The sequence below is a fragment of the Sinocyclocheilus anshuiensis genome, unplaced genomic scaffold (assembly GCF_001515605.1).
Source record: "Sinocyclocheilus anshuiensis isolate Anshui unplaced genomic scaffold, SAMN03320099.WGS_v1.1 scaffold45, whole genome shotgun sequence".
Taxonomy (NCBI): Eukaryota; Metazoa; Chordata; class Actinopteri; order Cypriniformes; family Cyprinidae; genus Sinocyclocheilus; species Sinocyclocheilus anshuiensis.
The window spans coordinates 576,030-588,330 of NW_015536467.1; the positions used below are offsets into that span (position 1 = coordinate 576,030).

The 12,301-nt window shown below is 33.6% G+C and overlaps 1 protein-coding gene across 1 annotated transcript in view; it reads right to left on the minus strand.

Moving 5' to 3' along the window:
• Positions 1 to 389: 389 nt before the first annotated feature.
• The window catches only part of LOC107691923 (fumarylacetoacetase-like), a 24,454-nt gene continuing 12,542 nt past the window's right edge, over positions 390 to 12,301 (minus strand). Inside the window, 6 exon segments of the mRNA XM_016490807.1 lie at positions 390 to 929; positions 1,031 to 1,148; positions 2,635 to 2,736; positions 3,444 to 3,490; positions 3,591 to 3,666; positions 7,043 to 7,173. Of these exon segments, the coding sequence (XP_016346293.1) occupies positions 853 to 929; positions 1,031 to 1,148; positions 2,635 to 2,736; positions 3,444 to 3,490; positions 3,591 to 3,666; positions 7,043 to 7,173 (551 nt within the window). The 3' untranslated portion in view covers positions 390 to 852.

Here is a 12,301-nt window from a genome sequence, read left to right on the forward strand (position 1 = left end):
ACCATAACATGCAGAATAAAACAGTAGTAGTAATGTGTCGGGGGAAAAAACATGTTGGTAAAATGTTAAATGTGCAAATAAAATAAAAAAAATACAAACTGCATTATAAACGTACATGAAAATAAATCCATCCAAGATGAAGTCAGAGAAATTCTTATAAATATATTCATTCAATCAATACTGAAAAGCAAAAATTATTAATAATTAGAAATGTACTATTTTACCCAATCGTTGTGGTGGTATGCAGTTTTATCATATCGCATTATTACCTCAGCAACATGCAATGGCCAAACATTTTATGGACATAAAAAAATGATAATAAAATAAAATGAAATAAAAACATAATTTTTTTTTAAAGCATGACTTCAAACAGTTTAAAAGCAATGAGTAACTTTATTGAATTATTTTTCAGTAACACAGAATGACAAAGCAATTCAAGTGTGTAATTTCTGCAAAAACTAGTTCAATTGCAGAAATTAATGACCGTTTTTTAGCATATGGAGGAGGCCCATAATGATGCATTACTATTTTACCTACATATTTTCTTAAGAAGATCACAAAGGTTATCTAAAGAAACACGTTCTTTTACATTTTCCTTCATATTTAATGATATTTTAATGACAATCCGATCAATCCAGATGGATAAAATCAGGTTCCACCCCACATTATTTCTTATTAAATATCCAGAAATGCGCCAGATTATGAATGTAAAAAGTGTTTCACGTTATTTTGAAAAGACCTCTAAACAGGTTTAAACAGGCTGTGAATATTAGATCATGAATAATACTGTATTTGTTCATGGCTGTTATGTCTGGCTTACAGGAGGGAAGGAGAGACAGACAGAGATGTGTGTCACTGTTGCAGGGCAGGAAGGATCTTCCCCTCGCACAGACCGAACCCCACTCTATAGCCCCTGCCCTCACAATAACCTGCACAGAGAGAGACCATAACCCTTATCACAGAGATCACATTTCCATCAACACACATCTCCGCAACATTAAACAAGCACACACAGACTCTAGAGGCCCACCTGAGAGCGTGACCTCGTCCCCATCCTTCAGGAAGGTCCTTGTCTCTCCATCGCCAAGGTCAATAGTCTTGGATCCCCTCCATGAGAGCTCCAGCATAGAGCCGAAACTCTCAGGATCCTTCATGCACACAAATACGGAGTCAGAACTATTTGTGACCCTGGAGCACAAAAGCAGTCTTAAGTCGCTGGGGTATATTTGTAGCAATAGCCAAAAATACATTGTATGGGTCAAAATTAAGAACTTCATTCGGACAGCTTTAAAGGCGATTTTCTCAATATTTTGATTTTTTTTTGAATATTTGTATTTTTTATTAGTAATTATCGTTAAAATGAATAATAATAAAATGAGTAATTACTATATTATTTACTCAATTTAACTGATTGAAATTATATAAAAATGTAAACATGTCTTCCAGTGCATTTATTTAAAATAATTATTAGATTTTTTTTTTTACAATTAATAATTAAAGTGAGTTATTCTATTGTTTACAGAATTTAACAGATTGAAGTGAAATACAAATAAAAATAAATGTATTTACTTGCTTTTTAAAAATATTATTAATTATAGTTAAATGTAATAATTAAAGTTAAATATTATATTATTTACTGAATTTAACTGATTGAAATAGTGTTAAAATATAAATGTGTGCTCCAGTGTATTTACCTAAATTAACTATTTATATTTTTATAATTAATAATTACAATTTAATACAGTTAATTATTATATCATTTACAGAATTTAACAGATAACATAAAATTGTAAAGGTTATTTTCTTAATTGTTTTTTTTTACAGAAGACAAACATTTCTTAATTATTTGCAATATTTTATGATTATTATTAATCTTATTGATTGTAGTTGAAATTAATAATTTAAGTCTTCTAAACGTGTCTTCCAGTTTATTTACCTATTTTTTTATCTTTACTAATAACAATAATATTAAAATATAAATGTCTTCCATACATATTAGTGCTGTCAAACAATTAATCGCGATTAATCGCAATCCAAAATAAAAGTTTTTGTTTGCATAATGTGTGTATACTGTGTATATGTATTATGTATATATAAATACAGACACATGCATATATATATTTAAGAAAAATATGCTATGTTTATATATTAAATATATATTATATATAATATAAAATATAAGAATATAAATATATAAATGTAAATACATGTAAATATTTTCAAAATATATACTGTGTGTGTATTTATATATACATAATAAATATACACAGTACACAGATATATTATGTAAATAAAAACTTTTATTTTGGATGTGATTAATCGCGATTAATCGTTTGACAGCACTAATATATATAAACTATTATTAATAATTACAGTTAAATTTATTATATTATATTAATATTACTTATAATATATTTATCATATTTACTAAAATTAACATTGAATTACAATAAAATAAAATATAAATGTGGATTCCATGATATTTACTTAAAATTAATACAAAAATAAAATTATTATTTTTTGAAGGTTTCAGAACTTATCTGACTCATTAGGCCTTGTTCTAAATCACAAGATGACAGAGTTTTCTTTTTTGAGTGAACTGTTTCTTTAACATATTCTCTCTCTCTCACACACCGGTCCGCTGATGGTGCCTGATGCCAGCAGGTCTGCCGGTCTGACGTTGCAGCCGTTGACTGTGTGGTGTGCCAGCTGCTGTTTCATGGACCAGTACATGTACTGAGAAGACACACAACACGTTACACATGCCTGCTGTCTGTTACTAAACGAGAAAATGGCTTTCTCTGCATGTGATGATACAGAAACGCTGGAAATGGAATGAGTTTCTCCCAGAACCGATAACACAAGGAGCACAACGCAGAGACGGAGGGGAGTTTCACTAAGAATGAATAGCTTTGTTTATTTGCTCTGCACAGTCTGTGTTGTTTTAGTGCCTGATTCACTAATGGAATTATGCAAATTAGGTAATGGCATGAAGTTGCAAATCTAAACTTGCACGGGGCAATTTGCGACGAGGCAAACAGACTACATATAAACAGCAAGAGTGTGTATTTATGCACAGAAAACAGCACAAAACAATTCCAGTGGGGATAAAATAATCTCTATTAGGTTCAAAGTGTAATCAGAAAATATTTTTACATTTTTATTTGCCCCAAATTGTCAGTATTTTGTTGTTTCTTGTCCCAGTGTGACCAAACACTTACAATATTTTGGCCAGCAATTCTGCATAATTGTGTAGAGTATGTTTATCATTGCCTCTATGCAATCATAGATTTCTTTTTTTTTTTAATCTTTTCTGCTTCATATCTGGTTCATGCTGGAGTTTTTCCAAATGTATAATCAAATGGGTACAGTAAGTTGTCAGTATGAGTTATTTCTGAAACAGCAGTGTGCCAATGCAAAACAAATGCAAATCTCTCTCTTACCTTAAAATTGGACTTGCAAATGGTGGCGGCCTCTCGCATCCCCTCACCTGGACAGATGAGAAACAAACGAGAAAAAAACAAGACTGAGTGCTGTAACATGCAGCGTATGCATAATGACAGACAGATGTTACAGATACTGACACACACCTTTCACAGCGACAAACAGGTTGATGTTGAACGTGTAGGGCTCATCGTGACATAAGTATGGAAGAGGCACAGGATCCTGAAATGACAATAAAATAACATTAGGAAAACCTCACCAGACATTAAGTGCACATCTCAGCCAAAGCCTGAAAATCAAGTCTTCTCGTGTGCAAAAAAGGCACATCTGAACTCTGAATATTTGCATCAAGAGGTCACGGTTTGTCAGGTTCACATAGTCCAGATAGCTTCTGATATGAGATGCTGGAGCTACATAGTTATCCATGCAGGTCAAAAAGCCATTCAAATGTAGATGTGCATCTGACAAAAAATAAACAAGTAAATAAAAATAACACCAGTTTTACCTATGCACAATATTTATTTTGATGGCTCTTAAAATATTTTGTTAATATATATATATTTGTTGCTGCTCTGTATCAGGGTTATTATAGTTAACTAAAACTTAAAAAAAAAAAAAATTAATTGAAATAATATAAAATATACTTATTTCAGCAAGTTGCCAAGACAACGTTTTGTTTATTTATTTCTCAGTGTTTCCCATTTTCTTAAAAAAAAAAAGAAGTAAATACTATATAGACTAAAAAAAGTAAAAACAACAAAATTTCTAACATTTAAAGAAAACAAATTAGTGAAAAATGTAATATTTAAAGATGAAATATAATTGTAATTATATTTATTTACTAAATCAATTTACAAAATCTCCTGGTAGACGGCTGCATTGACTTTGGACTTGATAAAACACAATGGACCAACACCAGCAGACATCACGGCATCCCAAATCATCACTGACTTCAGAAACTTCACACTGAACTTCAAGCAGCTTGGATTCTGTGCCTCTCCAGTCTTCCTCCAGACCTTGATTTCCAAATGAAATGCAAAATTTACTTTTATCTGAAAAGAGGACTTTGGAGCACTGAGCAACAGTCCAGTTCTTTTTCTTCTTAGCCCAGGTAAGATGTAAGTGGCTTGGTAGCTCTTTTCCTGAAGACGTCTGAGTGTGGTGACTCTTGATGCACTGACTCCAGCTTTAGTCCACTCCTTGTGAAGCTCTCCCAAGTGTTTGAATCGGCTTTGCTTGACAGCATTCTCAAGCTTGCGGTCATGCCTGTTGCTTGTGCACCTTTTTCTACCCAATTTCTTCCTTCCAGTCAACTTTGCATTTAATATGCTTTGATACAGCACTCTGTGAACAGCCACCCCTTTCAGTAATGACCTTCTGTGACTTACCCTCTTTGTGGAGGGTGTCAATGATTGTCTTCTGGACCATTGCCAAGTCAGCAGTCTTCCCCATTACTGTGGTTTCAAAGAACAAGAGATACCCGGAATTTATACTGTAGGGATGGTCAAATGTAAATATTCTAATATTTCGAGATAATGGATTTTTGACATTCATGAACTGTAAGCTCTAATCATCAAAATTAAAACAAAACAAAAAAACTTTAAACGTTTGAAATGTATAAATATTAAAAAGAAATATTTATTTTAGGTTGCTGCCAAGGCAATATTTCTCATGTTTAGTTTAGTTTAGTTTAAATTAATGTACTAAAATAATTAAAACTGAAATAAAAAAAATTTAAAACCACAAAAACAAAAATACTAAACAAAAACACAAAAACAAAAACACAAAACAAAATGACTAAAACTTTGACTAAAATTAAAACAAAACTGGAAAATACAAAAATGTATTCAAAAATTATTAATAAAAACTATAATACTATCTCAATTACTTCAAATTAACACTGATTTAAACATTTTCAAATATTTTTAAAATGTCAGATTCCATTTTTTTTGTCAAATGCACAATATGTATTACAATCAATATATATTTGCTTTTTAAAAAATCCAAGAACTCCTGAAGATAATAAAAGAAAACTACACTAGCATTGAAGCATCAGAACAGTCCTGCGGCCCATTTTTGGGCAGCAAACCACCAATTGAGAATCACTGATCCAACAAATGAATGCGTAAAAGAGAATAAAGATGTGTTTTTGCCTCATTCGCTCACAGTGGCTGACTGCTGCAGAGAAAGAGGAAAGCAGTAACTCAAAGAACAGCCTTTAGCACGTCTTATTTCCCGCTTATTTGCAAAGTCTGCACTCTGCCGTCTGTGATGATGAAGAGTCCGTTCCACAGAGCTGTAACGGGACTGTGAAGTTGAATAAATTCACACTCTGACCATCATTTTTAAAGATAATGAGTCTGCAATGGCCGCTCCTGAGGTGCTAATCGGATACTTTGTCCAAAGCCTATGGAGGCAGCGTTTTAAAGGCACCAAAGAGCTTCTACCAAAGGTAGACATGATTATGTTGCCTTCTAAAGGCACCTATCCATTTAGCATGAAGAAAGGCTATTTGTGTGATACATGGAGCTGCTGCCTGTGTAGAGAGATCCAAATCATTCACTTACAAGGTTTCATTTCAGTACGGATGCTGCCTATATATGTAGTAGACAGCAGGTTTTGGGGGGGAAAAAAAGAGATACTATACTGATACTATATACTTCCATTCAAAGGTTTGGGGTTGGTAAGATTTTTTTCTAATGTTTATGAAATGTTTAGGCTGCATTTATTTGATCAACACCACAGTAAAACTGGAAAATTGTTAAATATTATTAAAATTTAAAATAACTGTTTTCAGTAATAACAGCCAGTCTTCAGTCACATGATCCTTCAGGAACCATTCTAATATGCTGATTTGCTGCTTAAGAAACATTTATTATTATTATCAATATTGAAAGCAGTTGTGCTGCTTCATATTATTATTTTTTTTTCAGGATTCTCTCAATAGAATGTTCAAAAGAACAGCATTTATATGAAATATTTTTTTTTTTGTAACAAAAGTCTTTATTCTAATTTTTGATCAATTTAATGCATCTTTAGAAAATAAAAGTATTATTATTATAAAAAAAAAACACTAACCCCAAACTGTAGTGTATGTCAAATTAGAGATGCACTAATATTGCAGAGTCCCAATTAGCTGAGAATTAATATTCATGTTATGGCCAATAAAATTATATATGAAAAAAATATTTGTCTTGTGCATTTAAAGAGAAGGTGCTCTCAAAGCATTCAATAATCTACCATAATCTGTCCCTGTGAAATGCTAGAGTATGATCCTAAAATAAGTGAAAGTCCCACCAAATATATAAAGTTCAAAAGGTGAGAAATGAAGTCTTCTCAAACAGCATATAGAGGTTGAAAGGCATCACATACAGTAATGTAGTGCTAGAGTATGATCTTAAAATAAACAGGAAACTCAAAAACATCCAATATAAGCTGATACTGATAAAAAAAAAAAAAAGCAAATGGAAATGTACTGTTCATGCAGTTATTTTGAACACATTTTTAGGAATGCCGTAACAAATGACTGTGTGAATTTATAGTGTCATCCCATTCCCAAAATATTCACACTCTTCCACTTACAATCGACCCAATTTACCTGGAGTGGATTGGGCTCAACAAAGGGCATCAGTGCTTCCATTGGAACGACCCAGGGCGAGATAGTGGTCCCAAAATTCTTGCCCAGGAACGGACCTAATGGAACATACTCCCAAGCCTGGATATCCCGAGCTGCAACATAAAAGAGAAAAAAAGACAATGTATAAGTCATGCATTTGCATTGTGGCAGTGCGTTTTGCAGGGGCTTTTTTCTTTAAAACATTTGCCCTGCTGAAAACAGCTTAAATGCATGAGTCCTGAACAACTAGATGCATTTAAACTCTCTTTAAACTTTATCTCTTCTGCTGCTTGCCTGAATCTGAGACAGGATGGATCACTACCTGTGCTATTTCATCTTCTTTAACTAAATTCAGTTAGTTTCTTCAAATTAAATGTGCAGTTATTCATTGCACACATCACTACTCAGGCACAAACAGGCTGTGTTCCAAATCCAAGTGAGCGGCCTTGATGTCTACACAGATAGAACTTAATATTAACAACACAATATTCGAATACTTCAATAAGCATTAACAAAGAACACACACAGATATTGGCCAAATAATACATAAAAAAAAAACAATTTTGCATTTTGGTAATAAATTCATTGTATTTTTACTATATTATATAACAGTTCTCTCACTTTGTTATGTCACACATGCACTGCTACCTTAGATTTTGACCAAAGAAGGTATTTTTGAACATCTAGGATCAGCCTGTGCAGTGGAAATGTGCATATGACCCCTTACAATGCTGACTATGTAGTTCACTTGGTTTTGCAACAGTGCAAGATTTGATTCATTTAAGGAATAATTTGCTGCAGTGTAAATTCCCACACTTCACCATAAAACATTACAGTGCAATATAATTCAATTTTCCAAACCAAAATGCACTGGCAAAATAAGACCTATAAAGCTTTTGTCCAGACAAATAAATCAGGTCACATTAAGGTGAGATTATTGAATTTGAAACCGCAAGCTTTCATAAAGTCTGCAGCCTCACAGCATTGATATTCTTTAGCCATCTCATGTCTTTATTTATTCATTGTGTTTTAAATCCATTCATATACAGTGGTGTGAAAAAGTGTTGGCCCCCTTTCTGATTTCTTATTTTTTTGCATGTTTGTCACACTTTAATGTTTCAGATCATCAAACAAATGTAAATATTAGTCAAAGATAACACTCTCTCTCTCGCGCTCTCTCTCTCTCTCGTTCTCTCGCGCTCTCTCTCTCACACACACACACACACGCACGCGCGCGCACACACACACACACACGATGCGCAAAACTCCGCATTTGAACAATCAATAGCAAATACTTAAACTAGTAACAAAACAGTAGCTGATTCAGAAGCGCCAGATTGTCATAGCAAAGTCAGAATTACCTCCTCTCCTAGGTTCACGAAACGGTCGTCCATAAAATGCATTGCTGTTCTTTTGTAAGTAATCTTAAAGATTCCTAAATGCATCTACTTTCGGAAGGCCAAATAAAGTGCTTTTGCTTTCGCCTAGAAACACACAGCGTCTCCCTGACATGGCTGCTTCAACACTAACTGCGGTTACTGAAACCACGCCTTCTTTCTTTGCGTGCACATTTGGGCAGTATTATGCAAATATTTCCACATGGTGAGGTAGATATGTGGGGGAGTGTTAGAACGAGCCGTTTTAGGGGGGAAATCCCATCCAGACTGATGCATCTGAGTATTTCTCGCAGCATTACGCAGAACAGATGGCAAAGAGACGCCAATACACAACCTAAAGACGTCATCTCTCTGCATGAACGCAGACAGTTTCTAGTATCTGCTCCAAACAGCACAAGATATTCTGGAGCTGTACTCATATAACATACAGATATCTACCCTCTGCATAATTCTGACAGACTCTCGCTAGATACAGTGAATCTCAACCTTTTGGCGTACCGGACCCCAGTCCAATTGTAGGGGTCCACGGACCCCTGGTTGAGAAACACTGCGCTAGAAGACATGCAGCATTTCTGAGGAATGTGTTTCAAATGTGTTTTTATTTAGCACAGTGGCTAGATTAACAAATAACCAGACACCAGCGCTATACAAATAAACTTGAATTTAATTGAAAACTTGACAATGAGAACTGGGACTCGCTTCTGGTGAGGAAGGAACTCTGGAGGAGAAAGAGAGGTCTTCTAAAGAAAATCAAGGAAGAAAACACTGAATTTAAAGTAAAATCTGGAAGGAAGTGGCATTAACAAAAGCCATAAGCATTCATGAGACAGTTTGTCATTGAAATAAAAACACAAATGCAAGTCCAAAATAATGGCAAATATAAAATACATAGAAATACAAAAGCAAATAAATACACAAAAATATTGGGCAAAATAGTGCATATTTAAATTGCTTAGTGATGCATTTTGTGATACATTACCTAGTGATGCATTTTAGTATTGAACAAGTGATGAAAAATGTTTAATATATTATATAATATTTCTATCAATTTATCTGTCACACATACAATGCAATGTAGTTCACTAAGTTTTTCAAAAGAGCAAAGCAAGACAGTAATGCAAATGCAAAATAATGGCAAATATAAAATACATAAAACTACAAAAGTAAATAAAAAGATATTGGGCATTTTTACATTTCAAATAGTGATTTTAAATGACAAATACAATTTTTAATTAGAACTCAATGCATTTTGGCATTGAATTAAGTTTTTAATATGTGACCCTGGACCACAAGACCAGTCATAAGGGTAAATTTTTCGAAATTGAGATTTATATATCATCTGAAAGCTGAATAAATAAGCTTTCCATTGATGTACGGTTTGTTAGGATAGGACAATATATGGTCGAGATACAGCTATTTGAAAATCTGGAATCTGAGGGTGCAAAAAAAATCAAAATATTGAGAAAATCACCTTTAAATCTGTCCAAATGAAGTTGTTAGCAATGCATATTACTAATCAAAAATTACTTTTTAATATATTTACAGTAGGAAATTTACAAAGTATCTTCATGGAACATGATCTTAATGCCCTAATGATTTTTGGCATAAAAGAAAAATCTATAATTTTGACCCATACAATGTATTTTTGGCTATTGCTACAAATATACCCCAGCGACTTAAGACTGCTTTTGTGCTGCAGGGACACATATTTAAAACATTAGGGAAAACACGAGTAAAGCTCATTGTTGTGTTTATTAAATTGCTTTTTATTTGTGCTGAATTTATAAAACTAAATAATAGATAATTTTTCTAGCATTGTTTTAGTATCACTTGATATACTATTATAGTTTTTGTTAATTGTTTGATTTGATTTTTATATTTTCTTTTTAAATTTTAATTTCAATTAAAGGTTTAGTAATTTAAGCTTTAAAGGGTTAGTTCACCCAAAAATGAAAATTAGGCCATAAATTACTCACCCTCAAGTCATCCTAGGTGTATATGACTTTCTTCTTTCAGACGAATCCAGTCGGAAAAATTAATTTTTGATATATTTACGGTAGGAAATTTACAAAATATCTTCATGGAACACGATCTTTACTTAACATCCTAATGAATTTTGGCATAAAATAAAAAATCGATAATTTTGACCCATACAACGTATTGTTGGCTATTGCATATTTGTCGATACAAATATACCCGTGCTACTTATGACTGGTTTTGTGCTCCAGGGTCACATATATTATGTAAATTTTCTTTGCATTTTCAAAATTATGCAGTAAAGCAGAGCAATACAGTACTGCATGTTCAAAATAATGCCCATGCATTTATGTAAAAAAACAACAACAACATACAAAAGTACACAAGTAAATGAACTACAAGTTCAGATTCCAAGTAAATTTACAGATTCCAAATAAATTTGCAACAATTCTGATGAAACAATATTGGTTTCCAAACATCTCTTGAATTTTTATGTTTCTTACTGATGTCAGCCAATATTTCACTGCACATACTACATTTTTCGATTGGCACAAACCATTACAAGTCAAAATACTTGTGTTTTACTCGCTCTGCTACAAAAACACAGCATTTTGTCAAAGGCAACTGAACAGCTAAGCAGATGCTGCGTAAACGGACGTAGCTTGGCATGCACACTTCACCAAGCATCACCCTCTGCCTCCTCGCCCTAAAAGTGTTTCTCATTTCCCGAGTCCACTCAACGGCTCATAAAAATGCAATGTGTTTAGTGTGCTCAAGAAGGAGACATTGTAGGTTTAAGAAGAGACAGACGAATAATAAAAATAATTAACAGCGGTTGTTGCTCAGAAATGGCACACTTGCCTGACCGGGAAACACTGCTAAATCACGCCACGTCAGACGCATAGCGCCAGGCTTCTCTGAACAGTTGAAGAAACCTTGCAAGATATGATTAAAATTCTTTTAAGTGAAGCCGAGTTGTGGCACGATTTGTAAACTGAGATTTATATTAATGTTTCACTGTTTTTGTTCATAGACGACAAGACAAATGAAAAGCAGATTTATTAAATTTTTTTTTAAAGCAAGATGGGTGGTGTTAAATGCAGTGTACTTGAAAATGTAAAGTACTTAATATGGTTTAATGACATATGAACTTCTTTAAAAAAGTCCTTCATACCAGTATAGATACATGATAATTCTATTGTATGGAACTCAAACCCATTTTTCTTCCCCTCTCAAATCTCATTTGCTAGTTGTGACCCTGGAGCACAAAACCAGTCTTAAAGGGGTCATATGATGCGATTTCAAGTTTTCCTTTCTCTTTGGAGTGTTACAAGCTGTTCGTGAATAGATAAGATCCCTGAAGTTGCAAAGACTAAAGTCTCAAAACTTTATCAAATAGATAAAGAGATACTTTATCAAAGTTAAGACTCTGCCTCGCCCCCCTAAAATGGCTCGTTCTAACACGCCCCCACATATCTAGGTCACTATGTGGGAATATTTGCATAATGCGCCCAAATGTGCACGCAAAGAAAGAAGGCGTGGTTTCAGTAACCGCAGTTAGTGTTGAAGCAGCCATGTCAGGGAGACGCTGTGTGTTTCTAGGCGAAAGCAAAAGCACTTTATTTGGCCTTCCGAAAGTAGATGCATTTAGGAATATTTAAGATCACTTACAACAGAACAGCAATGCATTTTATAGATGACCGTTTCATGATCCTAGTAGAGGAGGTAATTCTGACTTTGCTATGACAATCTGGCGCTTCTGAATCAGTGACTGTAAGTATGTTTTGTTACTAGTTTAAGTATTTGCTATTGACTGTTCAAATGCGGAGTTTTGCGCATCGTGTGTGTGTGTGTGTGTGTGTGTGTG